A 27570-nucleotide genomic window follows, 5' to 3' on the forward strand; every position below is an offset into this window, starting at 1 on the left:
TAAACAAGTAAAGGAAATAAAAGAAAATGTCACGAACATAACCAGAATAAAGGAAAGTGACCTAGAAGGATTACAACTGGAGGCACATATCTCACCAGTTGGTACATAATCTGACAGTGAGATACCTGTTGAGTTTAAGAGAGTTGATAGGAAGAGAAAACCTTTACCGGTACCCTCTCCTCCACCCAAGAAAACAAGAACACCAAGGCAAAAGCAACAGGTAGTAAGACCATCGGCAAAGAAGTTGACACCTAAGAAGAAACAACATGTTATACCACCTTTGGATAACTTATTGAGTGAAATCACTTATGAAGGCAACTTGGCAAATGTTAGCAAATTGTATAATACATTCACTAATGCACAAAATGAAATTATTGAGAATAACATTATTCTATATCTTGACATTTACAAGAAAGTGTTAATAGAAGTTGTAGATGATTTGCCTAATGAATTGTATAGAAGGTTAGATGCTAAGAGGATTGCAGTTATGAAGCTAGACAAGAAACTCAAGATTGAAAAATTTCTAGCTGTTCATCTAGTTAACTCTGTAGAGGAAATTGATGAAATTATTAGTGAAGCTAACAGATCAGTTTTTGCAAGTGGACACCGGCATGTGAGCCTAATGGCTGGTAGAGTCAATGAAATTGCAGAGGAAACAACAGACAAGTGGGACATCTTTTTTGTAGAGAAGGAAAAACAGGAAGAGTTGAACAGACCTAAGAAAAAATTCAAGGTTTATCAAAAGGACAGAGACAAAGGAAAAAGTAAATATGGTGGATTACCAAACATAAAAGTAACTGACAACCTACCACCACCTTTGGTTACTACACCGGTACAGACTGATAACATATCGGCTACTGAAAATGCTGACACAACACATGAGGAAACTAACCCCGAGTCAGAAATTTTATATACAATGAACATTGATACTCAGGAAGTGAACATAGTAGTGGACAAGGATAGCACTGAGGTGAAAAATAATGTTGCTAACACTGAAAACTTTGAGCAACCGGTAGAAAATATTGAGGTTGGAATACAAGAAGAGTAAACAAAGCAAACAATACATACAAAGAAATCTTTGGACAATGGAACAAATACTGGTAATGTAGATGCTGCCATAGTAAAACTGACAAAGACAGAGATACCAGTAGTGGATAACACCGAGATACCGATAGTAGATAATATAGAGAAACCAACAGAGAAACCGATAGATACATAGGTACACATTGAGACAGTACAAATGGTAATCACTAAGAAGCCCAAACCATTTCTAGTTGAAATGCAAACTCAGACTAATCCACCTAAGGTTGAGACAAGAAAATTGGCTGCTAGTACCGCAAGCACTGAGATAGTAAAGGCAGTTGGTTAGACATCTGGTACTTCACTGAGAGAATTCAGACCTACAAATGTGACTGAAGTACTTTTGGACTCAATAAAGAAGATACCAGATTGTAATGCATTGGCCTATAAGGCAATTGATGACACTATTCCTATTCTTAAGATGATTGCACCAAAATGTAATTTAGATCAAGTAAAGGATTCTTTAGGACAGTTAGACACATTGTCTAAATATATTGCTAGAAATATACTGACAATTGATCAAATAAATGAGGAAACATTCAAGGAGAAAATGGAAAAGGAAAAAGAAAATTTCTTTGAGGAATCAATAAAGAAGTGCATGGAACACATTAACACACTTTTACCGGCACTGAATAAAAGAATTTTGGAGTATAAGGAACTGTACAGAGATACATGCAAGACAAATCTCTTAACAGTGAACATTGATAAGGAAATAAGCAAAGTCCAAAAGGAGATAGATGATATAGCTGATAATATCATTGATTCATTTGAACCTATATTAGTTATTGAACAAGAGATAGAAGGATTTGAAGGAAAATTGGAAAAATTAGAGAAAGAGAAAGAAAGGATCAAGGCAAAAGCTAGAGAGCTTAAGCATAAACTTAGTCCTAAATTAGACAACCTTATCTCTCTGAGGAAAGAGATCTCTGAGGCATTAATTCAAGGTGAAAAGTCACCGGAGGAGGATATGCATCATCTCACCGGTACAATCCAAAGAACCAAGGCAACCATGAAGGACAACAACATATTTATACAGAGCCTAAACTTAGTTTTAGTTGACATATTCCAGATTGTAACCAATCGGTTACAAAGTTCAAGGTGAAATTCTGCACTCATTTGACAATTTTTGACAACCTTTGTCATTGATGTCAAAGGGGGGAGTAGTGGACAGAGAAAAATGGCTAATCAGAGGAGATCATTTGCTCAGGGGGAGCACACATTTTTGGTAAATTTTTGGACTTCATTTTTGGAACAGATTTTTGATTTTTCTCATGAGTGTTGCCATCAATGCCAAAGGGGGAGATTGTTGGCATTCTACACTCTAGTGAGAAATAATGGTATTGTCATTGATGGAAACCTTGCTACCTATTAGCAACCTTCAGGCAACCACTAGACATTCATGTGGTAAAGACACCAGTAGGCACCGACACCGACAGACACTTCACTGACAACGACAACAATGTATACCAACACCCCAGCCGACAGGAACACACTTTTTTTTATTGTATTTAATTGTAAATATCTTTTGTAAAGACGACATGGTATATTGAAATAGACTCATATATGTATGATATCTTGTAAATCATTTATGGTTATAGTATGAGCTTAAACTGGTACTGAGCCTGGCATAGAAGATGCTGAATTGTAGCAGTACATTATATTGGATTCTCATAATCCATTTGTAAGTCAGTGAGACTTCCATTTTGTAGATTGAGTAGTGAGCTCTAGGCAGTTGGCCTTCCTGCATGTGCAGGCCCCTCTTGTAAGTAATATCCATTCATTGGCCAGTGAGTGAATATTGTGGGTCACAAATCCCACCGAGGTTTTTTCCACACCGGGTTTCCTCATTAAACATCTTGTGTTATGGTGTGTTTTCTATGTGGTCTTTACTGTTCCTATTTACTGCATTAATTCTTGTTTACGAGTACACTATTTTGGAATGCAAAATATTTAATAAGGTCAAATATTCTCCTAACTGGTTAGATACTGATTCACACCCCCATCTTAGTATCTTTGGGACTATCATTAATCCTAACACCAATGCTCCAACATGTGGTAGTTTACAAGCAACCTAAAGCAGTTAGTTCTTGCAACAAATTTTTTGGGTAATTGGAATTTTGAGGAATTAAAGAAACCTGGCACCTTATTTGCAAATATTGAGAAGTCAATTGGCCATTTTCCAGTTGGACAACTAATCAGTTATGCTCGTACTTCAATCGTATTTTTGTAATCAATGTAACTTTTGGGGGGAATTGTTGTTAGGATAGAGGAATATTCTTCTAGGGAAGTTCGTAGCTTGTTGCATCCAATTTTTATAAATGGATACCAGGACTACCTAGAAAAGGATCGCAAAAATTTTGTATCGAAGTTTTGGCAAAATATATCTAGGCTTTTGTTTTGGCATTTGGAGTCATTCTTGTGTCTATGTAAAATTTTGATGAGAGAATAATAATATACAATCAGAAATTTTTTGAGCTCAATGTCTTTGTGTGTTGGTTATTATTTTGATTAGATGATCAAGGATTGTTTAGTTAGATGTTTTGCAAGGCAAATGATGGGAATGTTTTAGGTCTTTTCCTCAAGGAGAAGAATTAAATATACTTAATTCATCTTCATTGATAATCAGTAAATTTACATGAATTTGATGACCGAGTCTAGCATAGGTTGAGAGTTCATATATGTTAGGCATACATAGATTCAGTAGATCAAAGTGGTGATATGTATGTGAATTCTATTGTCAAATTTTAACTTGATTTTGATGACTCTGAGGCCCAGATAAGGCACTGGTTTAAGTTTTCAGTGTTCGTGACATTCTTTCTGATCCTTTACAATGAAAATAAATCTTTCATTTATGTTTGGTCGCGCTAAAGTGAAAAGGTTTGCAGAAATTTGCATTGGTTTTCTATAAATCATCTACTAAATTGTGAGAAATTAGTCACAAGTAGGTATACACGCCTAAGCTTTGTCAAGCTTGAAGTGTAGGAGGTTTCCTTGTAAACCTTGTTAATTGTTGTCTTGTTTCCTAATCTTGTTGTTCTCTTCTTTTGTGAACAGAGGCAAACGATTTTAGAGAGAAAACAAAGTAATCATAAATTGAGAGCAACAAGAATTGGCGACTTTGCTGGGGAGAGTCATAATATAAGTCTTATAATGCAGATCAATGCTCATATTGCATAAAATTGTTCAAATCTAATATCCCGTGATCTCCGTGAAAGGTTACCAAATCTGCATTTACCCGTGTCCCTGTAACACTCTTTGTCCATCATTGCATTGTTCAAATCTTTCTCTGAGAGTAGTGTTCTCATTCCGTAGTCTCCTGCGAGTGAGTTATTGTGCTTAAATTTTTTTAAATTCCCAAGTAATTGGGTGGTGACTCTAGAAAAAGAAAGAAAACCAGTGCTCTTGAACAAATCACGCTTCAAGGAAGTTCACATAATGCAGAGAGGAAGGAACACTAGGACCTACATGAAAAAGAATCCTCAAGAGAAGTTGTAGGGATGATTGCTTGGACTGGTCCGGAAAGGCTAGAGAGAAATGACTATACATGAACCGGTTAATGATTCATGGAGACAGAAAGGCAACCATATGGGTAAGTCCTCTAGATGACTAGTATATGCAAATTCTAATACATCATCTCATGAGTTTGAACAAGACATTATGGGTTTTCATACGGGTTTGTTTGGTAATAATGAGGATATTTAGACTTTTCATCAAAGATTGTTTGATACTGGCATCTCTGGGAGAGATAGATAGGAATAACTTCAATGTTAGGGTAGATTCTTTGCCTCGAACTGTAGATAGGAACATGAGTTTGATTGATATTGATCATGTTAATATATTCGATTCAGAGGAAATTTTTCCAGACCCTGATGAAGTTTCCCTGGAAATCGAGGCTCTCAATAAAAGAGTCTATCAGTTAATCTCCTTAAGAAAACAAAAGGAGATGGAGAAGGAAAATGAAACTAAGACAAAACTTATTGAGAGAGATAGGTTGTTGAGACAAATTGTAGACCTTGAGTTATTCACTCAAGAAGAGCCTAAAAGTAAAGAAGAGGGCCCTGTCATTAGAGAGAATTTGACTGCCAAAATTAGTTCTGCACCCAAAGTTGTTGCACAAACTAATAGGGAGGTTCACAGTGATCCACAACCTACCAAAATATGTGCCGACAAGGGGAAACATAATGTTGTAGAGACTGGAGCTGGTTCCAAAATTGCAGATGTAATATCAAGAAGTGGAAGGGTACCTCATGGAATGTCCTTGCATGAAGTTGAAATAGAGAAGATGAGAAAAGAGAAGGAAAATTTGCAGAGGGAATTAGAGAAATTTGAATTAGAAGCAACTAATGCCGAAGTCAGAAGAAAAATTGACTACCTAAAAGCCCCTCCTATAACTTTCCCTTCAACAGATCAGAGTAAACCTATACCTCAACATACTTCACACTCTGTACGGAAAAACTCAACCAACCATGCCCATAAATACTATTCTACCTCTGAACCGATATGCCCCTGTTAACCAAAATAACCCTACCTTTTCTTTTAATGTTGCTCCAGTAAATCAAATACCTCTTGTACAACCCCCCAACCAAAATAACCAAGTTTCTCGAGTTGGTGATCCAAGTTCAAGAATGAGTGCTGGGAATAATTGTGCTGGTAACTAGTTCGAGAGAAGACCCATCAATGTGGAATTGTATAGACAACTTTTCTTTGATGGGATTCCAGGTTATCCAAATCATGTCCCTATTGAAATGAGAGACAAACTTCATAAATTTGCTGGAAACAATGCCATAAGTGCAGATGAGCGTCTGAATCTTTTGGGTGATATGATTAATGATTATGAGATTGCAAATGAGAATGTGATCATGAAATTGTTTGTGCAATCTCTAGTTGAAGATGCCCAGGATTGGTACAGAGGGTTACCTATGGACAGCATAGGTTCTTTGGAAGAATTCATGAATTGCTTTCAAGAGCAATATGGGGAGAAGACAAATGTGAGCTTCATGCTCAATGAATTTAATAATATCAGAAAATTTGATAATGAGGCTGTCAGAGATTTTAATGCAAGGTTCTAAAAAGCAATGCATAGATTATTTCAAGTGACGAGGTTAGATGAAAATGTATGCTTAACCACCTATTATAATGCCTTTGACCCAAAGATGATAAAGGTAAAGGGAAAGTGGATGAGAACAAGAATCAAATGAAGAAGACATTGGTAAAGAAAAGTGATCTTGATATAGGGAATGGGTCCACACCTGAATCTAGTGCTGGAAATTCATCCGAGAATTAACTTAAGGCCTCTTGCCTAGGGGGAGTTCTCAAGAAAATCCTATTTCCCCTGCTAGCGGTTGGTGCCTAAATCTAGTAGGCTAATAGAAGTTGTATTGGGATATTTCAATTGATTGAAATAATCTCTAAAAGAATTTGTGTTGATGTCGTAGATCCGTGGATAAATATTTAAAGTTGTGGATGGAATAAAGGTATCTGAAAGGTTTAGAGCAAGCTCATTTATTGCATCAAAAACTGAAGTGTGTGAATGATAAAAGGTAACTTAACCTTCTCATTTGTTGCTTTGCACTCAAAGAGAAAGAAGTTAAAATCGCTCTGCAAGAATATTTCCTAGAGATCAAAACTACGAGAAGATTTCTATCGCAAACCCTAATCCAACAAAAAAGGTATTTTTCTATGAATGTTGTGAATTTGAAATTTTTGAAAACAGATACTCCATTGGTTGTTGATATTACCAAGATATATCACCTCAAATTAAAAAAGCACTCATTCAAATCTATAGAGGATGATCCACTAGGTGTGTTTTCTTTAGTTCTGTATGGTGTTCTTCATGTCAAATACATTAGGGCATATATTCATGTTGTTGGCAATTGACACTCATCCGACTTAGTTGTGTTGTCATTGATGGCAACACACCATTTTGGGTTGGTCACTTAACCGGTACTCACCGGTATACATTGTTTGGTAATCGACATTCAAGTCAACCGACACTGGCAGGAAGGGGAAACTGGTAAACTAGGAAACAGTAGATGAGGCCAACATGGGAGATTGATTTGACAGGTCTACATGACAACGATCAAAGGCACCGGTCATGAAGTTTAATGAATTTATTTTTTCTTAGGCCGAAATGAAAATAAATTGTAATATCATTGTAAGTCGACATAAGGCATTTATTATTGTATTTGGGAAGGGTATTTAACTCAGTCTGGTTAGGTTATTTTGGTAATGCAAGAGAAGGTAATGGATTATAGTGATGTGATGTTGTGCGAGAAATCTTGGTTGATAGAATGCGAATTTAATATTTTGTAGTTAGTCTTGGATATTGGTTTAGAGGTTTGGGAAGCGAATCAAGATACTAGTAAGGAAGGACATAGTATAAACCGATACAAACTGTGCTTTAAACGAAATTCATCCAACATAGCAGATGCACTCTCAGAGTTCATAATTTTGTTTGTAACTCCATATATGGTGTTTGTAGTCAGTGAGGATCCTTTTGTGATGAGCAGTATGTTCTAGGTTGTTGGCTTTCCTACATGTGCAGGCACCTATTGTAATATTTATTAATTTGGCCAGTGGATAGATATTGTCGGTCACTAATCCCATCGTGGTATTTCCTCTTTGAGGTTTTCCGCGTATAAATATCTATGTTGTGGTATATGCTCTTGTGGTTGTTTCATTTCTATTTGCAATTATATTCTTTCATGTTTACCGGTTACTGAACTGCATTGTTAATAAGGTTAAAATTGATTATACCTGTAGAACACTGATTCACCTCCCCTTCCCCCCCCCCCCGCCCCCCCAGTGTTCTTGGATTCCAGCACATGCAAATATTGAGGATCTAAGAGGCTCACAGTTGTGAAATCTGTATCCTAATCAATTATTAGGAGAGAATTTTAGGATTAAGCCAGAATATAAGGTGTTGGGGGAGAAAAACTTTGCCCAAATTGTCAATTTTCTCATGTTTGAACAAAATGAAAGGGTTCAGTATGTGCTGAGCCAAATTATTGATGAATTCATGTGGTTAAACAAGCCATTCAAGATCACAAAGGATGTAATCAGGATTGTAACTAGTTTGATCTTATTTGGTGGTTTGCCTGCGCTGAGGTTTATTAAGAATCAACTTGTCACTGATGCAACCGGTTCAAAATTTGATAAGAGGGCTATGACAATAAATGATATAATTGAGCTAGATGTGAAGTTCTCCTCTATGGTTATTAGTTACAAGATCTATCACTCCAGCTAGGAGAAATCCAGTACTACAATCTATGCAGTCTACCAGATGATTAAGGAGAACAAAGAGTATGATCTGTGTGAGCTACTACGGAGCCAGCTAATGGATAATGTGACTTTGATAAAGAAGGATAGGAAGAATACATTCAAGTATGGTACTTTGATCTTGTGTTTATTCTTTTACTTCATGAATGAGGTTCTGGGAGTTAGTAATGTTCAATAGGAAAATGACAAGCTAGTGGCAGTTCAAATCAGATAACTTTTATACAACATTGGTGATAGTAAGGCCTAGAGAACATCTCTTTGGGGATATTTCAAGAATTTATAGGGCATGATGCAGGCTAGGGAAAGGATCCCTAAATCAATTGTTGAGAAGTACCAAGAGACAATATGCTTCGTTGTTGATATTGATCAGTGTTTGATGGAAGCAGTAGAGCCAAGGGAAGTTTGGATCATGCCTATGGGGTATGAGGTAGATAATCAAATACTTGAGATGTATGCTTAAAATCTCTTGATAAAACCAATACATACCTCAGAGGAGAGATTTGGCACATTTGTAGCGAAAGACCTGCAATTGCATTATCAATTTAAGAGACTTGAGATAGTCTGGAAGGTCAAAAACAAAGTTGAGAAGTATGTGGAGAGTATTGCATTTCCAAAGAAGCTATGAGGGAGGCCAAGAAGAGATCACAACAAGTTGAAGAGAAGAAATCCACCAAAGAAAGATCTACTATTCTTGGAGCCTCTCCTAACAAGCCAAGGAAAACCAGAAGCTCTTCACCCTCCTCCGGTTCAACTAAGCCAGCCAACACTGAGAAATCACAAGTCAAATCATCCAACAAGGAAGGAAAGAGAAAGAAGGCCAAAGTTAAAGAGAATATGTAATAGTTGAAGATGATGAGGAAATAGAGTTTGATGAAGTTGTAAAGGAAATCAAGACAAAGGGCACCAAAGCAACAAGAGTCTCTAAAGCCAAACCATTTGGTGAAGAGAAGGCAAGTAAGAAAGAAGAAAGATACATCTGGTATGTATGTTGATGATGTAGAAAAAACCATCACTGTAGAAGGTAACTTAAAGCTACGTTTTGAGTTTTATGATAAATTTGATGAAGCCGAGAAGAGAATATTGGAAGAAGCCACAATAAAATAATTGAATACATTCAATAGGGAACTTATAGAAACCATGTCTAAGATTCCAAAAGGCCTATATAATCTCTTAGAGATGACGAGGGTTAATGCCAACACTGAGGAGGAGAGACTTAGACATAAAGTGTTGATATGTTTATGCCCTGTTATATCAGTTGAAGAAATGAAACAAGTATTTAAGGAAGCAAAAAGGGAATTCATAAGTAAAACAAGGGTGAATAAGCTTATGATTGGGGAGATAGATTAAGTGGTGAAAGAGACAGAGAAGATATTGAAGGTAATTCTTGAAAAACATAGATTTGATGTTGTCTTGGGAGAAGAGCAACGTGGTGGTGGTGATACATCCATTATGGATGTTGAACAAGTTGAGGTCATTGTTTCTTGTTAGAGATTGTTGGACATTTCTGCTGCTAGGATATATTGTTGTCATTGATGCCAGCATAGTCCCATGATTTGCTCCGGAGATTGCATATTGGGAAGATCTTATGATCTGGTTTTGTAGTTTTGGTGCTTTGTAGAGCTCATTATTTCCTCCGATATATTCCAGTGTGATCATATCTTGAGCTGATATTTTGGGAGATTGTTTGGAATGGTCTTGTGTATCTTTTTTTTAGATGGATCATGAATTGGTGCTCTACAAGTTATCTTTCTTCATGAAAGTTGTTGATTGGTTGTGTTCTTGAGCTTTTAGAAGTTGACAGATGAAGATTCTATAAGTGGTGTTGATGCAACTGTTTCTGATGATTCTAATGTTCTTGTTGGTGTTTCCTAGTTGTTTCCTATTTGTTTTTATGATTCACATTGACCGTTGTGCGATTTATTGGTGGTTTTCATGAACCGATGATGTTCTTCATGTTATGTGGTATTTCTGGTGGTGTAGCATGTTGCGGTTGTTCTTGGTGTGATTTTCCGTGGAGTCAAGCATTTGAGAATTTTAATTAGGTCTATTTTATGTCATTTAAATCATTAAATCGGTCTAGTGGTCGATCTTTGTATTGTGTGATGTAATTTTATAATTGTGAGTTGAGGGTTTAGCCAACCTTGTTGTCAAGGTTGATGATTTGTATATACAGGTGATATAGTCATGTAATTTAGGTATAGAGGTTGTGTCTGCATTATCAGAGAGTAGTGTATATGCGATCAAGTGATTCATCTTTCACTGTTGTGACTGAGGAGAGGTTATTTGTTGAGCAGATAACTGTGTTTAACCGGAAATGTAATCAAGCATTTGGAGATGCTATTCTTTTAGTTCATTTCTTCTGGATTGTAGTTTGAATCTTATTGTAAGTCAATGAGACTTCCCTGAGGGTGGTATCCTTCTGGGTCATTATCTTTTGAGCAGTGAGCTCTAGATAGTGTGCCTAAATGCATGTGCATTCCCCATTGTAATATTTTCACATACTACTGCAGAGTATCATCTTATTATGGGTAGGTTCCCACTATGGTTTTTCCCTTAACCAGGTTTTCCACATCAAAATCTTGGTGTTCTGTGTTGTGTTTTCAATTTGCTTATATTTGTTGTTACTATAGTTTATCATATTAGTATTTGTGTTAAGTTTGTAGATCTGGTGAAGACTGATTCAACCACCCTCTTAGTCTTCCTTCATTGTTGCTGCCAACAATTTGTATCAGAGATAGATTCTCCAAAAGAAGCTTAACCATTTGAGGAGATCTAGGATGGCATCTATAAGTGTTATATTTAAGAAGGACAGTCTGAGATTTGATGGGAGTAACTATGCTATATGGAAGAACTAGATGGAAGTCCACTTGAAATGTCTTTGAGAAGATTATTGGAGGATTACAAAGGATTCCTATTCTACTCCTCTGAATGGACCGGTTACTGCTGATGAGATCAAGGAAGTTGAACATAATATTAGAGTGAAGGAAGCATTTCTTAGTGCCATAACTAATTTTGTGATGACAAATGTACTGAGACTTCAAACCATGCATTAGATCTTGGAGAAGCTTGAAATCCTATATAAAGGTGGCAAACAAGTGAAAGTTGCTAAGTTACAGAGTTTGAAAGGAAAGTATGAGATGTTGAACATTAGAGATGATGGGAACATACATTATTTCATGGCTAAGGTGTATGATCTGGTCCTAGGTATCAGATGTACTGGTGGAACCCTTGAAGAAGATGAAATAGTTGCTAAGGTACTGAGATCTTTGCCTCCTTATAAATATAAGGTTGCTACTATTGATAAGATCCAGAGTGTGACTACAGTGACAAGAGATATGCTGGTTGGAAAGATTGTTGCTTTTGAGATGAACGAGTTTGGAGAGTCACATGGAAAGTCTGAGACAACATTTAGAGCTTCAACATTTGTATCTGGAAAGAAAAAGTATGATCCTAATGAGTGCATAATATCTAGATATGAAAGAGTGAGAAGAGAGATGGAAGAGAAAGAAAAAGAGATAGATGAGTTTGAAGCATTGTTTCCCTGGAGTTTGCCTAAAGGAGCCGATAAGTATGATGGAAAATTGCCTTTGAAATGGTTCTCTTGCAATAAGATAGGACATTTTTCTTCTAGATGCTCGAAGAGAATGGCTAAGTATGATATGCATGATAGGAATGATACATATGAGAAGCATGAGAAGTATCACAAGCCTTAAAACCCTAACCAAAAGTATAGAAATCAGAAGAACTGCTATTATGTTGTTGATGAAGGTGTTACAGATGATGAATATGAAGGAGATAAAGTTGTATTTCTTTCCATTAAGGAAGATGGACCTGTACCCATTGATTCTATTAGTTGTACTATTGAGGAGAAAGCTTTAGCTGTGAAAGTTGAAGAGAAAGATGAATGGGTGATTGATAGTGGTTGTTCACATCCTATGACCAGTGATAAAAAAAAAATTGCGAATATGGAAAGATATGATGGTGGAATAGTTATATTTGGAGATGACGAAGCCTGTGTGATCTATGGGAGAGGTTCTATTTCTTTTGATGGTAAGCATAATACTAATGATGCCTTATATGTTGAAGGTTTGAAGAATAATCTTTTGAGTGTTGGATAGATGGTTGATAAAGGTTGTGATCTACAATTGAAGAATGGAAAATGGAAGAACCTAAATGCCTCTAGTATAGAGATTGCATCTAGAATTAAGACTAAAGGTAGCATTTTTCATTTGAATGTCGGTGAGAAAATTTGTTTGATTGCTTAGATTGATGAGAGTTGGTTGTGGCATAGGAGAATTTGTCATGTGAATTTTGATTCAATAATTAAGATCAGTTCTACATAAGTTGTTAGAGATCTGCCTAAGATTGTTAAACCTACTAATCCAGTATGTAAAGAATGTCAGTTGGGTAAGCAAACAAGAATTTCTTTCAAGAGAAAATTGTATACATCTGATGGATTGCTAGATCTTGTGCATACTGACCTATGTGGACCTATAAATTTTAGAAGTGTGCGGGGTGATGGATATTTCATATTGCTAATTGATGATTATTCTAGGATGATGTGGGTTGTCTTTTTGAAGGAGAAATCAGAAGCATTGGAAAGGTTCAAGATATTCAAAGCAAAAGTGGAAACTAAATCTTGAATGAAGGTGAAATATATGAGATTTGACAAAGGTGGAGAATTTTTTTTTGGTGAATGCAATTCATTCTATGAGAAGCATGGATCTAGAAGACAATAATTTTCTCCTAGAACCTCTCAGCAAAATGGAGTTGTTGAAAGGAAGAACAAAACCATCTTGGATGCTGATTGAAAGAAATATTCTGAAAATCTATTGCAAAGAAGCTATTAGCACTTCTATTTACAAATTCAACAGAGTTGGTATTAAAGGTGATATTGGTAAGACCCCTTATGAGCTATGGTTTGGTCATGTTCCTATTGTAAGATATTTCAGAGTATTTGGTAGAAAATGTTATATCAAGAGAGATGAGGATATAAGGAAGTTTGATGCTAGAAGTGATGAAGGAATTTTATTGGGATATTCAACAAAGAGAAAAGCCTACCTGTGCTACAATAAAACACTAAGGAAGATAGTGGAAAGTGAAAATATAAAGGTGGATGAGAATCTTGGGAAAGAGATCAGAGCATGTGGATATGATGATAGACAACATGTTGCTTTAGCCCCTATTTAGACTGAAGAACCTAAGCAGATTGATCTGGTAGAGACAATTAACCCAGATGTTGCTGCTACTGGTGAAGAAGTGTAGGAACCTAAAAATCAGAACAATCAAAAGAGTCCAAGGTATGTAAGATTGAATCATATTGAAAAATAGATTATTGGTGATAAAAATAAAGGTGTGATGACTAGAAGGTTAGTTGCTGTTAAAGCTTGCAAAGATGAAAATTGGATGAGAGATATGGAAGAAGAATTAGGTCATATTTAAAAGAATAACACATGGGAGCTTGTGCCTAGACCTAAGGATAAGAATGTTATAAGTACTAAATGAGTATTCAGGAATAAATTGAATGAAGCCAATGAAGTTGTCAAAAATAAAGCTAGATTGGTTTGCAAAGGATATTCTCATAAAGAAGAAATTGATTATGAGGAGACTTTTTCTCTAGTGGCCATACTTGAAGTTCTTAGACTGCTTCTGGCATATGATGCTTATAAAGATTTCAAGGTACATCAGATGGATGTCAAATATGCCTCTTTGAATGGTGATATTGAGGAAGAAGTCTATATTGAACAACTTGATGGATTTTCATTATCAGATGATGGAGACATGGTATGTAAACTGAAGAAATCTCTTTGTGGATTAAAGCGAGTCACTAGAGCCTGGTATGCTAGACTAGATAAGTATTTATTAAAATTGGGGTTTAATAAAGGTGTTGCTGACAATAATCTGTACTTTAAGATAGAGAATGATAACATCTTGATTGTTGAAGTTTTTGTTGATGATATTATCTTTGGAGGAGATGATGACTTGAGCATGAAGTTTGTCGATGATATGTAGAAAGAATTTGAGATGTCTATGATTGGTGAAATGAAATTATTCTTAGGTTTACAGATTTCACAAACTAGAAAAGGTATATTTATATCTCAAACTAAGTATGTGAAGGAATTACTAAAGACGTGTGGGTTAGATGACTCCAAACTGGTTGGAATTCCTATGGTGACTGGCTGTAAATTGTCTAAGAATGATGAATCTCTGAAAGCTAATTAGAGTTTGTATAGATCTATGGTTGGTGGACTGCTATATCTTACTCAGACTAGACCGAACATTATGAATTTTGTGTGTATGGATGCTAGATATCAAGCCGATCTGAAAGAGAGTCATGTCACTATTGTGAATAGGATATTGAGATACCTGAAGGGAACTATGAATTATGGTTTGTGGTATCTGAGGAATGATGATTTCATGTTATGTGATTACATTGATGCTGATTGGGTTGGTGATGTTGATGACCAGAAGATCACTGTCAATGGAGCATTCATTTTGGGTAAGAAACTAGTTTCATGGGTTAGTAAGAAACAAGATTCAATATCCTTATCTACTGCTGAAGCTGATTACATTGTTGCTGCTTGTAATTGCACTCAGGTAGTTTGGATGAAGAAAATGTTGAAAGATATCAAAATTATCTATGATGAGCCTACTATTATATACTGTGATAATTGCAATGCTATTAACATGTCAAAGAATCTGGTGCAACATTCAAAGACTAAGCATGTGCCAATCAAATATCATTACTTGAGAGAGAAAGTCAATGAAGAAAAAAGTGAAGTTGGAGTATGTATCTACAAAGGAGCAAATAACTGATATTTTCACTAAGCCTTTCCCTGCAGATACATTTGTCTATTTGAGAGACAAGTTAGGGGCATCTACCCCTCTTGTTGAGAATTTGATGCATTGAGTTGCATCAATCTCGTGGAATTTAGAGCCTTATCTTTTTATCTAGATTGGTGAGTTGGTGTTGCTCCTTTGGTGGAGTAGTCTGTGTTTAGGGAGAAATTCCTGAGATTCCTGAGATTCATGTTTCTCTTTTGAGAGAGTTTGGTTTTCTAGTTAGATATATTTGGCATTGGTGTCAAAGGGGGAGAGAGATCATGTGGAAAACTACTTTATCTGTCTTGATCTTAGGGGGAGATTGCTAAAGATATCTTCTTTCTTTCCATTGACTGTTTTTCACATTCATATGTTGCCATCAATGCCAAAGGGGGAGATTGTTGGACATTATTGGACATTGTTGTTGCTAGGACATGTTGTTGTCATTGATGTCAACATAGTCCTATGATTTGCCCTGGTATTTGCATATTGGGAAAATCTTGTGATCCGGTTTTGTAGTTTTGTTATGTAGTTTTGGTGCTTTGCAGAGCTTGGTATTTCCTTTGGTATATTATGATGTGATCAGATCTTGAGCTGAGATTTTTGGAGATTCTTTGGAATGGTCTTGGTATCTTCATTTCAGATGGATCATGATTTGGTGCTCTGCAAGTTATCTTTCTTCGTGACAGTTGCTGATTGGTTGTGTTCTTGAGCTTTCATACGTTGACAGATGAAGATTTGATAAGTGGTTTTGGTGCAGCTATTTTTAATGATTCTAATGTTCTTGTTGGTATTTCCTAGTTGTGTCCTATTTTTTTTGATGATCTTCATTGATCGTTGTGAGTTGTTGGTGGTTTTCATGAACTAGTGATGTTCTTCGTCTTATGCAGTATTTCTAGTGGTGTAGCGTGTTACGGTTGTTCTTGGCATGATTTCCGGTGGAGTTGAGCATTTGGGAATTTTAATTAGATCCATGTTATGTTATGTAAATTATTATATTGGTTCGATGGTCGATCTTTGTATCATGTGATGTAATTTTGTAATTGTGAATTGAGGGTTTAGTCGACCTTGTTATCAACATTGATGATTTGTATATATAGGTGATATAGTCATGTAATTTAGGTATAGAGGTTGTGTCTGCATTATCAGAGAGTAGTGTATGTGCAATTCAATGATTCATCTTTCAATGTTGTGATTGAGGAGAGATTGATGTCGCTAAGCAGATAATTGTTCTTAATTGGAATTGTAATCAAGCATTTGGAGATTGTATTCTTTTAGTTCATTTCTTCCGGATTGTAGTCTTAATCTTGTTGTAAGTCAATGAAAATTCCTTGAGGGTTTTGGCCTTTTGGGTCATTATCTTTTGAGCAGTGATCTCTAGGAAGTGTGCTTGAATGTGCACTCCCCATTGTAATATTTTCACATACTACTATAAAGCATTATCTTATTGTGGGTGGGTTCCTATAGTGGTTTTTCCATTAACCGAGTTTTCCACATCAAAATATTGGTGTTGTGTGTTGTGCTTTCAATATGCTTATATTTGTTGTTACTGTAGTTTATGGGATCAATATTTGTGGTTAAGTTTATAGATCTGGTGAAGGTTGATTCACCCCCCACTCTCAGTCTTCCTTCATTGTTCCTGCCAACATTTCCTCTATTTCGGAGAAGAGATGAATAAAAGTAATGAATAAAATAGTGCAGGATGCAGTTGTTGGCCATTTGGTGGAATTGATTATTTATTGCATTGATGTTTTGTCATTGATGTCAACACTAGCTGTTTGGATACTTTACTGGCACCCTTCTGGTCCTAGTAAGCTGAGTGGTTTCTAGTTGGTTTGAATCCGACATCATCCGGTAGGCTCTAGTATAGTTTGGTTATAAAATTGGATTTTTCATGATACTCATGTTCATATTTAGTAAGTTTATTTTGGTGTGGTGATCGGATGTTATCATGTTTTCTTAGAACCTTGGCTTTTGGTTCCAACAAGGGTTTCACTGGCAGAGATTTTGATGAATTGCATAAGTGGTGTTGGTGTAGCTTCTGGTGGAATTTTGGGATGCTGTTGGTGATCATGTTCGAGACTTGATAGATGGAGACCATTGCTTTAGCGTATGGACCTATATTGGGTCCTAGTTGATCTAGGTTATGAACTGGTTTAATGTAACATGTGGATTGGACCTCTCGATGTCTTTCTGGGATATCTTATGTGTTGGATATTACTTGTTTGGTCTAAAGCCGACATGGTTTGTAATTATATAATTGGTTTATTATCTGGTGGCTGACCTAATTGTTTATGGTCGATGGTTTGTATATATATAATGCAAGATCTCATTGTAGATCATATGGTAGAGATATAGGTATGGGAAATGGATATGTAATCTATGAATAATGTAATGTCATTCAAGCAGAGGATTTGGTCGATCATTGGATATCGAATTGGGTTTATGTAAGAGGACTTAGTCCTCCTGTATTGAGCTTAACCAGAACTGTACTCAGGCATAGGAGATGTTTTTTTTGCAGTTCAATCAATGAGACATCTTTTGTGGTGAGAAGTGTGCTGTAGGCTATTGGTCTTCCTGCAAGTGCAGGCCCCTCAATTATAATTCACATAATTCCTCCAGAAATATTATTAGACTGTGGGTAGCTTCCCACCATGGTTTTTCCCTTTACCGAGTTTTCCACATATAAATCTTGGTGTCATGTGGATAGTATTTATTCTGTGATTATTGTTTATGCTTAATTGGTTTAACTGCTATACCAGTATTTGGTTTAAGCATTTTGGTATTAAAGTTTTAATTGCTAATGGTTCTGGTAATCTATGACAACTTATTCACCCTCATCCCCATCTCAGTTGTCTTCCGATTATTTGAATTGTCTAACAATTGGCATGAGAGCTTTGGTCCTCTCTGCAAAAAGCTTAAGCACTTAAGGAAGATCTTATGGTGACTAACAATTCAAGTTCATCCAGTTCATCTGGAGCTATCTTTCGGAGAGATATTCCTAGGCTTGATGGAACAAATTACATAGTATGGAAGATTCGTATGGACTCATCTAAGATGACTTGGCAAGGAGATTTGGGAGATCACATAGAATGGTGTCACACTTTATAATCCAACATCTTGAAATCCTCCTCTGGCAAGCCTGGATAAGGAGCTTGAGAATGATTGTAGAGCAAGAGAAGCCCTCTTATGTGCACTTTCTGAACAACAAATAATGGGTTTAACCGATAAATCATCTGGAAAGGCTATATGGGATAAGTTGGAGACTCTTAATGAAGGTGACCCTACAGTGAATATTTCTAAACTTGATAGTTATCGGGTGAGATATGAAAACCTAAATATGGAAGAAGATGAAAGGATTACTGCATTCATGGAAAGGGTAAATGAGATTGTTATGGGAATTCAATATTGTGGTGGAACTCTGAGTGAAGATGAAATTGTTTCTAAAGTTCCGAGAGGCCTACCATTAGCTTACAAAATGAAGGCTAGTGCTATTAATGAGTTGAGAACAATGGATAATACATCTATCAACATAGATACCTTGGTTGGGAAACTATCTGTTTTTGAGCTTGAAGAATTTGGACCTTCTGGAGCTGTGAAGACTGAACCTGCTTTTCATGCATCTACATCTGCAATCGGTAAGCAATATTGGAAAGCTTTATATGCAAAGGAATTGGAAGATATGAAGAGAGAAGATGATGAGTTTGAGCAACTTGAAGCTCTATTTGCTAGAAGAGTACCTAAAAGACTGGTAGAAAGTAAGTATGAAGAAAAAACACCTTTTAATTGTTTTGCATGTAATAAGATTGGTCATTTTGCATCTAGATGTCCTGAAAGGAATTCAAGATTTGAAGAAAGAGTTAGACAATCTTTTAAGCCTAACCTTGGATATCAGAACAAGTATAAGTACAAGAAAAATAAAGACAAATCATGCTACATAGTGAATGAGGAAGGTATTGCCGATTTTGATGATGAACTGGTAGAAGACTCTACTAGTGGTTCTGACAATGGGAAGGAATGGGTGTTCCTGGCTATCAAGGAAGATGTGCCAACACTGGAAGAAAATGTACTTGAAGAGAAGGCACTTGCTGCTAATATTGAAGACAAGGATGAATGGGTAATTGATAGTGGTTGTTAGCATCATATGATTGGAGATAAATGGAAGTTTCTATCTTTGTAAGAATTTGATGGCACTCTAGTTAGATTTGGAAACGACAACATTTATGAGAAAAGGAAAAGGAACTATATCATTGGATGGTAAGAACAATACTAACAATATTTATTATGTTTAAGGTTTAAGGCATAATCTTTTGAGTGTAGGATGTTGGCATATGGACACTCTAATGAGACATTGTATGTGATTGAAGGTTTTATCATTGATGCCAACCTTGCAATCCTATGCCATCGGCAAGACATCATACCGGCAAAGCATTATATAGGCAAGACAATGCACTGACATCAACAAGATCACTCTACATCGGCATCGACACCAGCATAGAAGAAAAGATGTATACCGACATAGAGGCCGACAAGATTTTTGATATGTAATATTTTGTTTATTATTGTAAGCCGACTTGGCAAATTGTAAAATGACTCTTGTATATAAAGGAGATCATTGTAGACATTTAAAAAGGTAATGTAGCAAAAATAAAGAAAATTATTAGGCAGACCTAATGTGCGAATTATAGGTCAAGGGTATATGTAAAGAATAGAGCAAGAACTAGTACTGAATCTGACATTGGAGATGCTATTGTAAAGCAGTACAAGTTATTGGACTAGTATAATCCTTATTGTAAGTTAGTGTGACTTCTCATTGAGCAGTGAGCTCTAGGCAGTTGGCCTTCTTGCATGTACAGCCCCTATTGTAAGTAATATTCTCTTATTGGCCAGTGAGTGAATATTGTGGGTCACAAATCCCACCGAGGTTTTTCCCACACCGGGTTTCCTCGTTAAACATCTTGTATTATGGTGTTCTTTTCATGTGGATGTTTCTGATTCTGTTTATTGCATTAATTCTTGCATACCGGTATACTGTTATTTTATGTTCTGCATGTTTTAACTTAAGAAAATCTTATCACCGGTTAGATATTGATTCACCCCCCCCCCCCCCCCTCTCAGTATCTGTGGGAATCCTAACAATTGGTATCAGAGCTTGGTCCTCTATTTTCAGAAGCCTAACAGCTTGAGGAAGATCTTGACACCGGTAAAGATGGAAAATCTGATGAAGCAACTTGAAGGAGCTCTTACAGACTATGATGCAGAGAAGTTGAAAAATATCAAATTAGAAGATGATTTAAGAGCAGCTCAGGATATCATTCAGGCACTTCAAGAAAATCTTACTATTGCAAGAAATAAAAGAAGAGAACTTTGTGAAAAATTGCAAAATGAGAATGATGAAAATGAATCACTTAATGACCTGATAAGCAAGCTGAAACAAGAGATCATGACAACAAAAAATGAAATGCAGGATATGACTATGAAATTTTGCAAAGAGATTGAGGATAGAAAGAAGAATGAAGAAGAATTGACCAGAAGACTAAGTGATGCAGTAAATGAGAACACAAGACTTAGCTATGAAAATGACATGTTGAAGACAGATCTGATGCATACTCAAAATGACTCAAATGAACTGATGAGACAAAAAAAAATCTTGGAAAGGGAATTGGAAACTGCAAATCAACATAAAGAAAAATTCAAGAAAAGCTCAGAAGAACTTGGTACCTTATTGAAGAATCAAAAACTTAAAGGTGACACTTCTGGAATTGGCTTTGAAGTTGGTGAAAGCTCCGGTACTGCAAATACTCAGGATCACAACAAACCGGTAAGACCACCTAATGCTTATAAATTCAATGGAAAATGCTTTAACTATAATAAGTATGGTCATAGGGCAAATGAATGTAGATCTAGGAATTATCAGAATATCAATACACCCACCGGTCAATGTTCCAAATGCAACAAAGTTGGTCATAACTCTGAAAACTATAGAATGAATGTGAGATGTTATGTTTGTGGAAGATTTGGACATTTATCTAATCAATGCAGAACACAAACCGGCATAGGTTATGGGAAAGCTATTCAGAAAAATAATGTAACTTGTTATGCATGTAACAAGATTGGGCATATTGCTAAATTTTGTAGAAGTAAAGGTACACCGGTAGACAACAAAAGTGCTAGCTTGAAAGGTAAAGAAAAAGTTGAAGAGGTTAAGCAAGAATTCTCAAAGCAATGGATTAGAAAAGCTGATCTAAATATTGGGAATACTCCTCCACCGATAGAACCAACAAATGCTTCACCGACATGACAGAGTGATGTTTCACCAGCAGGACAGAGCAGTGCTCCACTGGTAGGAAGTTCTTCATCTAATTGAAGAAAATTTCCTTGAGGGTTTGGCAATCTAATGACACATATGCTATTATTCCCTCGGTTAGAGATAAGAAGTTGAAAATTACTTATTACCGGCAAACAATGTTAAGTGAATACTTAACCGACATGCAATTAATGTGGTAGATGGCGAAAAGACATTATAAAAATAAGGTTTTGGCTCCATTTCATTTCACCGTGATTTCAAACTTTTAGAGAGCGCGAAGATTCCGAGCTAAGGCATTTCGAGCAAGAAGCAAGCACACTCCAAGCATTCATCCATCCAAGACAGAAAAAGGTATTTAATCATGGCATCCACCTTTGCAATTGAATACATAGCAAACCCTACTGTTGTGGAAGTAATTAAAAGACCTAGGCCCGTAGTTCAATTAGTCCCCGAGCTAGCAAAAAAGGATGATACCTTAGGTGCATTTTCTCAAATTCCTAAAGGTGTTGTATATGCTGAAGACCCTAGAATGTACATCCACTGCAACATTGAAGAGTTAGAAGATGAGGAAATCAAAACCATGTATAAAATCGAGATATGTGATGATACCGACAATGTTAAAGTTGAACACAAGATTATTGAAACCCTAGGATTCACAGAAATCCTTAGCATTCCTGAATTTCCTAAGGATGTGATTAGGATAGTGTTAAGCAGAGTTCATGGAGAATTTTTCTGGCTAGATGCAATTCATAAGATCACCAAGGGAGTGGTAAAAGCTGTCACAGGGTTACCGACCACCGGTAAGAGGCCAGACAAAAACAAGACTATTTCCAATGATTTAGTCATAGACCTAACAGGTGCAACATTCGATAAGAGATCTCTAAGGGTTAACGATGTAAAAGATATCAATGTGAGATTCATAAGTATGATATTAGGTTACAAAGCCACTCATGCTAATAGACTTAACTCAGTTTCAAGTTTATGCATTAAGAGTGCTTATGATATGGTAACAGACAATGCAAAAATTGACATCTGTGAATGGTTAAAAGATGAACTGATAGACAACCTTGGAAAGATAAAGAAGGATAAGAAAGGAACTTTCAGATTTGGAAATCTGTTAGTATGCCTAATGCTTCATATAACAAAACAGTTTCCCGGTATAGGATATAAAGAACTAGGATATGACATACCGGTAGGAAAGCAATTGACAAAATTGTTTAATACCATGGGTGAGAACAAGGAGAACAACATTCATGACTTTTTCCAAGCATTAAAGACAAAAATGAAGAAAAGAATAAGGTTATCTCAGAAAATTGTAGACAAATACAAAGATGATATATGCTTTGTTATTAAGAAAGATGAAATATGGATGGAAGCAGTCATCCCAAGGACAATCTGGGTAACCGAAATGGGCTATGAGACAAATGACCACATAGTTGAAACTTATGCTAAAGCACTTCTAAAAGCCCCCAAAGAACCTAAGGAAGAAGTATTTGGTAGTGCTGAAACCATAGAAAGCCAAATACAGTCTAAAAAAAGAGTAAAGAAGGTAGAGGCATTTGTGAGGAAAGGATCCAGACAAGCAAAGGCCATTAAGGAAGATGTATTAAACAAAACCGACATAACAGAAGATGAGTTGGCAGCCCCACAACCTAAAGCTCATCTATCACCGGTAGGTACCTCTTCGGAAGGTGACATGCCAACAACTTTTAAAAGAGTTGTTAGGAAAAGAGATCCCTCACCAGCAACCACTCCTTCACCTAGAAGGACAAGGCAGAAGCAACAAGCTGTGAGATTTTCGGTTAGAAAGGTCACACCTAAGAAGAAGCTAACCCCTAAGAAAAAGAAAAAGACAAAAACTGACTTGGCACCCCTAGACATATTGCTAAATGAGATCACAAAGGAAAGAAAATTGAAAAACATAGAGAAAATTTATGACACTCTATCTGCTGATGAGAAATGGCAAGTTAAGGAAAGTGTAATACTGCATATGGACATGTACAAAAAGTTTTTGATGGAAGTAATCAATGAAATTCCTGATGATTTGTACAAAAGACTTGAGGCCAGAAGGCAAGGAGTGATTGAATTAGACAAGAAAATAAAAATAGAAAAACTACTTGCTGTATATCTGGTAAACTCTCCAAAGGAAATTGATGATTTGATTGCTCAGGCAAACTGGACAGTATTCTCTACTGCACATCGACATATTTCACTGATGGCAAGAAGAGTTACTGAAGTAACAGAAGAAACAGAAGATGGTTGGGACATATTCCTAGTTGAAAAGGAAAAACAAGAAGAATACAAGAACCCTAAGCCTATTAAAGTATATCAGAAGGATAGGGACAAAGGGAAATGCAAAGTTGGTGGACCTCCAAGCATAAAGGTTAAAGACAACCTACCTCCACCTGTGAAAATTACAACCATTGAAGACCAACCGGCAGCAGAAAGTATGGATGTAGAGGATAGCAATCCAAATCTTGAAGTCCTATACACTGTAAATATTGATACCCAAAAGTTCAACATAATAGTTGATAAAGATACAACTGAAAAGTCAGATATGGATAAAGAGCCTCCGGTAACAGGAGATACAGAGAAACCGGCAGAGGATACAGGGAAAAAGATGGAATCAAGGCACAAACAGAGAAACCAATAGAGCTAAAGGCTCCGGAACAGGCTCACAAGGAAACAGTGCCACCGGTAAGCAGGGAAACCAGTGCTAAAAGAAATGCAAACACAAATTGACCTACCAGAGGTCAATACAAGCATGGTTATTTCCACCGGCACTCAGACTTTTGGATCATCATCAACATTCAAGTCAACTAATGTGACTGAGGTATTATTAGATTCTATTAAGAAAATAATTGACTGCAGTTCACAGGCTTATAAAGCAATAGATGATTCAATACCATTTTTGAAGTTAGTTGCTTCTAATTGTAATATAGATAATAAAGATTCTTTAGGACAATTAGATACATTATGTAAATACATTTCTAAAAATATTGAGAAAATAAAGGAAGAATCAGTAAAGGACATGGTAGAAAAGGAGAAACGGAAATTCTTTGATGAAGAAATAAAGAAGTGTAACAGAGACTTTGACACACTTCTACCGGAACTATGTAGTTTGTTGAAAGAGTATAAAAATCTGTATAAAGATACATGTAAAACAAACTTCTTGACTGTAGATATTGACAAGAAAATAAGCAAGACACAGAATGAGATAAATAAGCTTGCAGACAATTTTGTCAACTCACTGGATTCATTATCTGTTTTTGAAGAGAAGTTAGCAAATTTTGAGGAAGAATTGCTCAAACAGGAGAGAGAGAAAGAAAGAATAATAAACAAGGCAAAACACTTGAGATCTAAACTGAGTCCAAGATTGGACTATCTAGCATCTTTGCGGAAGGAAATCTCAGAGGCATTAGCATAGGGAAGCAAAACACCGATAGAACATTTGCAGCATCTCACCGGTACTGTGAAGAGGACTGAAACAGCAATAAAAGATAGCAAAAAGTTTATGGATAGTATAAACTTAATTTTGGGTGATCTTTTTCAAATAATAACTACCCAACTATAGGGTTGAGGATATGGACAGATGTAACTACAAACTCTACTAACATCTTGACAACCTTTGTCATTGATGCCAAAGGGGGAGTAGTAGGATGAGAAAGTTCAAAGACATGAATCATATGCTCAGGGGGAGCCCTTCATATTTTTGGTAAACATTTTTTGGAAAATTTTTGGTTACACATTTTGGACACTTTTTGAAATTTCTCATGAGTGTTGCCATCAATGCCAAAGGGGGAGATTGTTGGCATATGGACACTCCAATGAGACATTGTATGTGATTGAAGGTTTTGTCATTGATGACAACCTTGCAATCCTATGGCATCGACAAGACATCATACCAGCAAAGCATTATACAGGCAAGACAGTGCACCGACATCAACAAGATCACTCTACACCGGCACTGGCACCGACATAGAAGAAAAGATGTATACCGGCATAGAGGCCGATAGGATTTTTGATATGTAATATTTTGTTTATTATTGTAAGTCGACTTGGCAAATTGTAAAATGACTCTTGTATATAAAGGAGATCATTGTAGACATTTAAAAAGGTAATGTAGCGAGCATAAAGAAAATTATTAGGCAGACCTAATGTGCGAATTATAGGTCAAGGGTATATGTAAAGAATAGAGCAAGAACCGGTACTGAATCTGGCATTGGAGATGCTATTGTAAAGCAGTGCAAGTTATTGGATTAGTATAATCCTTATTGTAAGTCAGTGTGACTTCTCATTGAGCAGTGAGCTCTAGGCAGTTGGCCTTCCTGCATGTGCAGGCCCCTATTGTAAGTAATATTCTCTTATTGGCCAGTGAGTGAATATTGTGGGTCACAAATCCCACCGAGGTTTTTCCCACACCGGGTTTCCTTGTTAAACATCTTGTGTTATGATGTTCTTTTCATGTGGATGTTTCTGATTCTGTTTATTGCATTAATTCTTGCATACCGGTATACTGTTATTTTATGTTCTGCATGTTTTAACTTAAGAAAATCTTATCACTGGTTAGATACTGATTCACCCCCCGCTCTTAGTATTTGTGGGAATCCTAACATAGGAAAATTGGTGGATAAGGGATTTCAATTACAGTTCAAGGATGGAAAATGGAAAATCATTAATAGATCTGGTTTGAAGATTGCAACCGATACATAGACAAAAGGTAATATATTTCATTTGAACTCAAGTGAGAAGACATGTTTGATTAAACAAATTTATGAGAGTTGGTTATGGCATAAAAGGCCGTGTCATGTGAATTTTTATTTCATTGTAAAGATCAATTCAACTAAGGAAGTTAGGGATATACCTAAGATTATGAAGCCCTATAATCTTGTATGTAAAGAACGTCGAATGGGTAAATAGGTTAGAACCTATTTTAGGAGTATACAAGATAAATTTAATGATGTTCTTGATCTTATTCATACTTATTTGTGTGGCCCTGCTAGAGTTAAAAGTTTTCAAGGTGATAGAGAAATTGAAGGTGATTGAAGGTATTGCCATTGATGGCAACCTTACAATCATATGATACCGACAGACACCAACAGACTCTACACCGACATATAGTTCATCAACATCGAAAAGAAAGATTACCAACACCATGGCCGACATGAATCTTGTTTAATTGTATTTTGTATTTAATTGTAAAATCCTTTTGTAATTAATTGTAAAATCCTTTTGTAAGCCGACATGGCGGATTGTAATGAGACTCATATAAGTATGAGATCTTGTAGATCATTTAGGAGACACATAGATGGAAGGATTATTGCAGAGCTTAAACCGGTACTGAATCTGGCATAGCTGATGCTGATCTGAAGCAGTACATGACATTGGATTTGTATAATCCATTTTTGTAAGTCAGTAAGACTTCTTTTGTAACTGAGCAGTGAGCTCTAGGCACTTGGCGTTCCTGCATGTGCAGACCCTATTGTAACAGCAATATTCTCTTATTGGTTAGTAAGCGAATATTGTGGGTCATAAATCCCACTGAGGTTTTTCCCACACCAGGTTTCCTCGTTAAAATATTGTGTTATGGTGTGTCTTTCATGTTGTGTTTATTGTTCTTATTTACTGCCTTAACTCTTGTTTACCAGTACACAGTTTTGAATTGCTTTTCATATTATAAGTTAAGAAAATTCTATCACCAGTTAGATACCGATTCACCCCCCTCTTAGTATCTTTGGGAATCCTAAAAATTGGTATCAGAGCCTAGTCCTCTATTTTCAAAAGCCTAACAACTTGAGGAAGATCCTGACATCGGTAGAGATGGAAAACTTGAGAAAGCAATTGGAAACAACTCTTTCAGACTATGATGTAGAAAAAGTGAAGAATATCAAACTTGAAGATGATCTGAAGGCTGCACAAGATATCATTCGAGGACTTCAAGAAAATCTCACTATTGCAAGGAATAATAGAAGAGAACTTTGTGAAAAGGTGCAGAATAATGATGATGAAAAGGAAACTATTAATGATCTGGTAAACAAGCTGAGACAAGAAAATAGTACAATGAAGAATGAAGAGGACTTGGT

The 27570-nt window shown here is 36.2% G+C and overlaps 1 protein-coding gene across 1 annotated transcript in view; it reads left to right on the top strand.

The window, feature by feature from the left end:
- Positions 1-4768: 4768 nt before the first annotated feature.
- Positions 4769-27570, top strand: part of LOC131876760 (uncharacterized) — a 53743-nt gene continuing 30941 nt past the window's right edge. Inside the window, exons 1-2 of the mRNA XM_059222236.1 lie at positions 4769-5492; positions 5800-6012. Of these exons, the coding sequence (XP_059078219.1) occupies positions 4769-5492; positions 5800-6012 (937 nt within the window). The remainder of the gene's footprint in view (positions 5493-5799; positions 6013-27570) is intronic.

Source organism: Cryptomeria japonica, chromosome 6 (genome assembly GCF_030272615.1).
Source record: "Cryptomeria japonica chromosome 6, Sugi_1.0, whole genome shotgun sequence".
NCBI classification, from domain to species: Eukaryota; Viridiplantae; Streptophyta; class Pinopsida; order Cupressales; family Cupressaceae; genus Cryptomeria; species Cryptomeria japonica.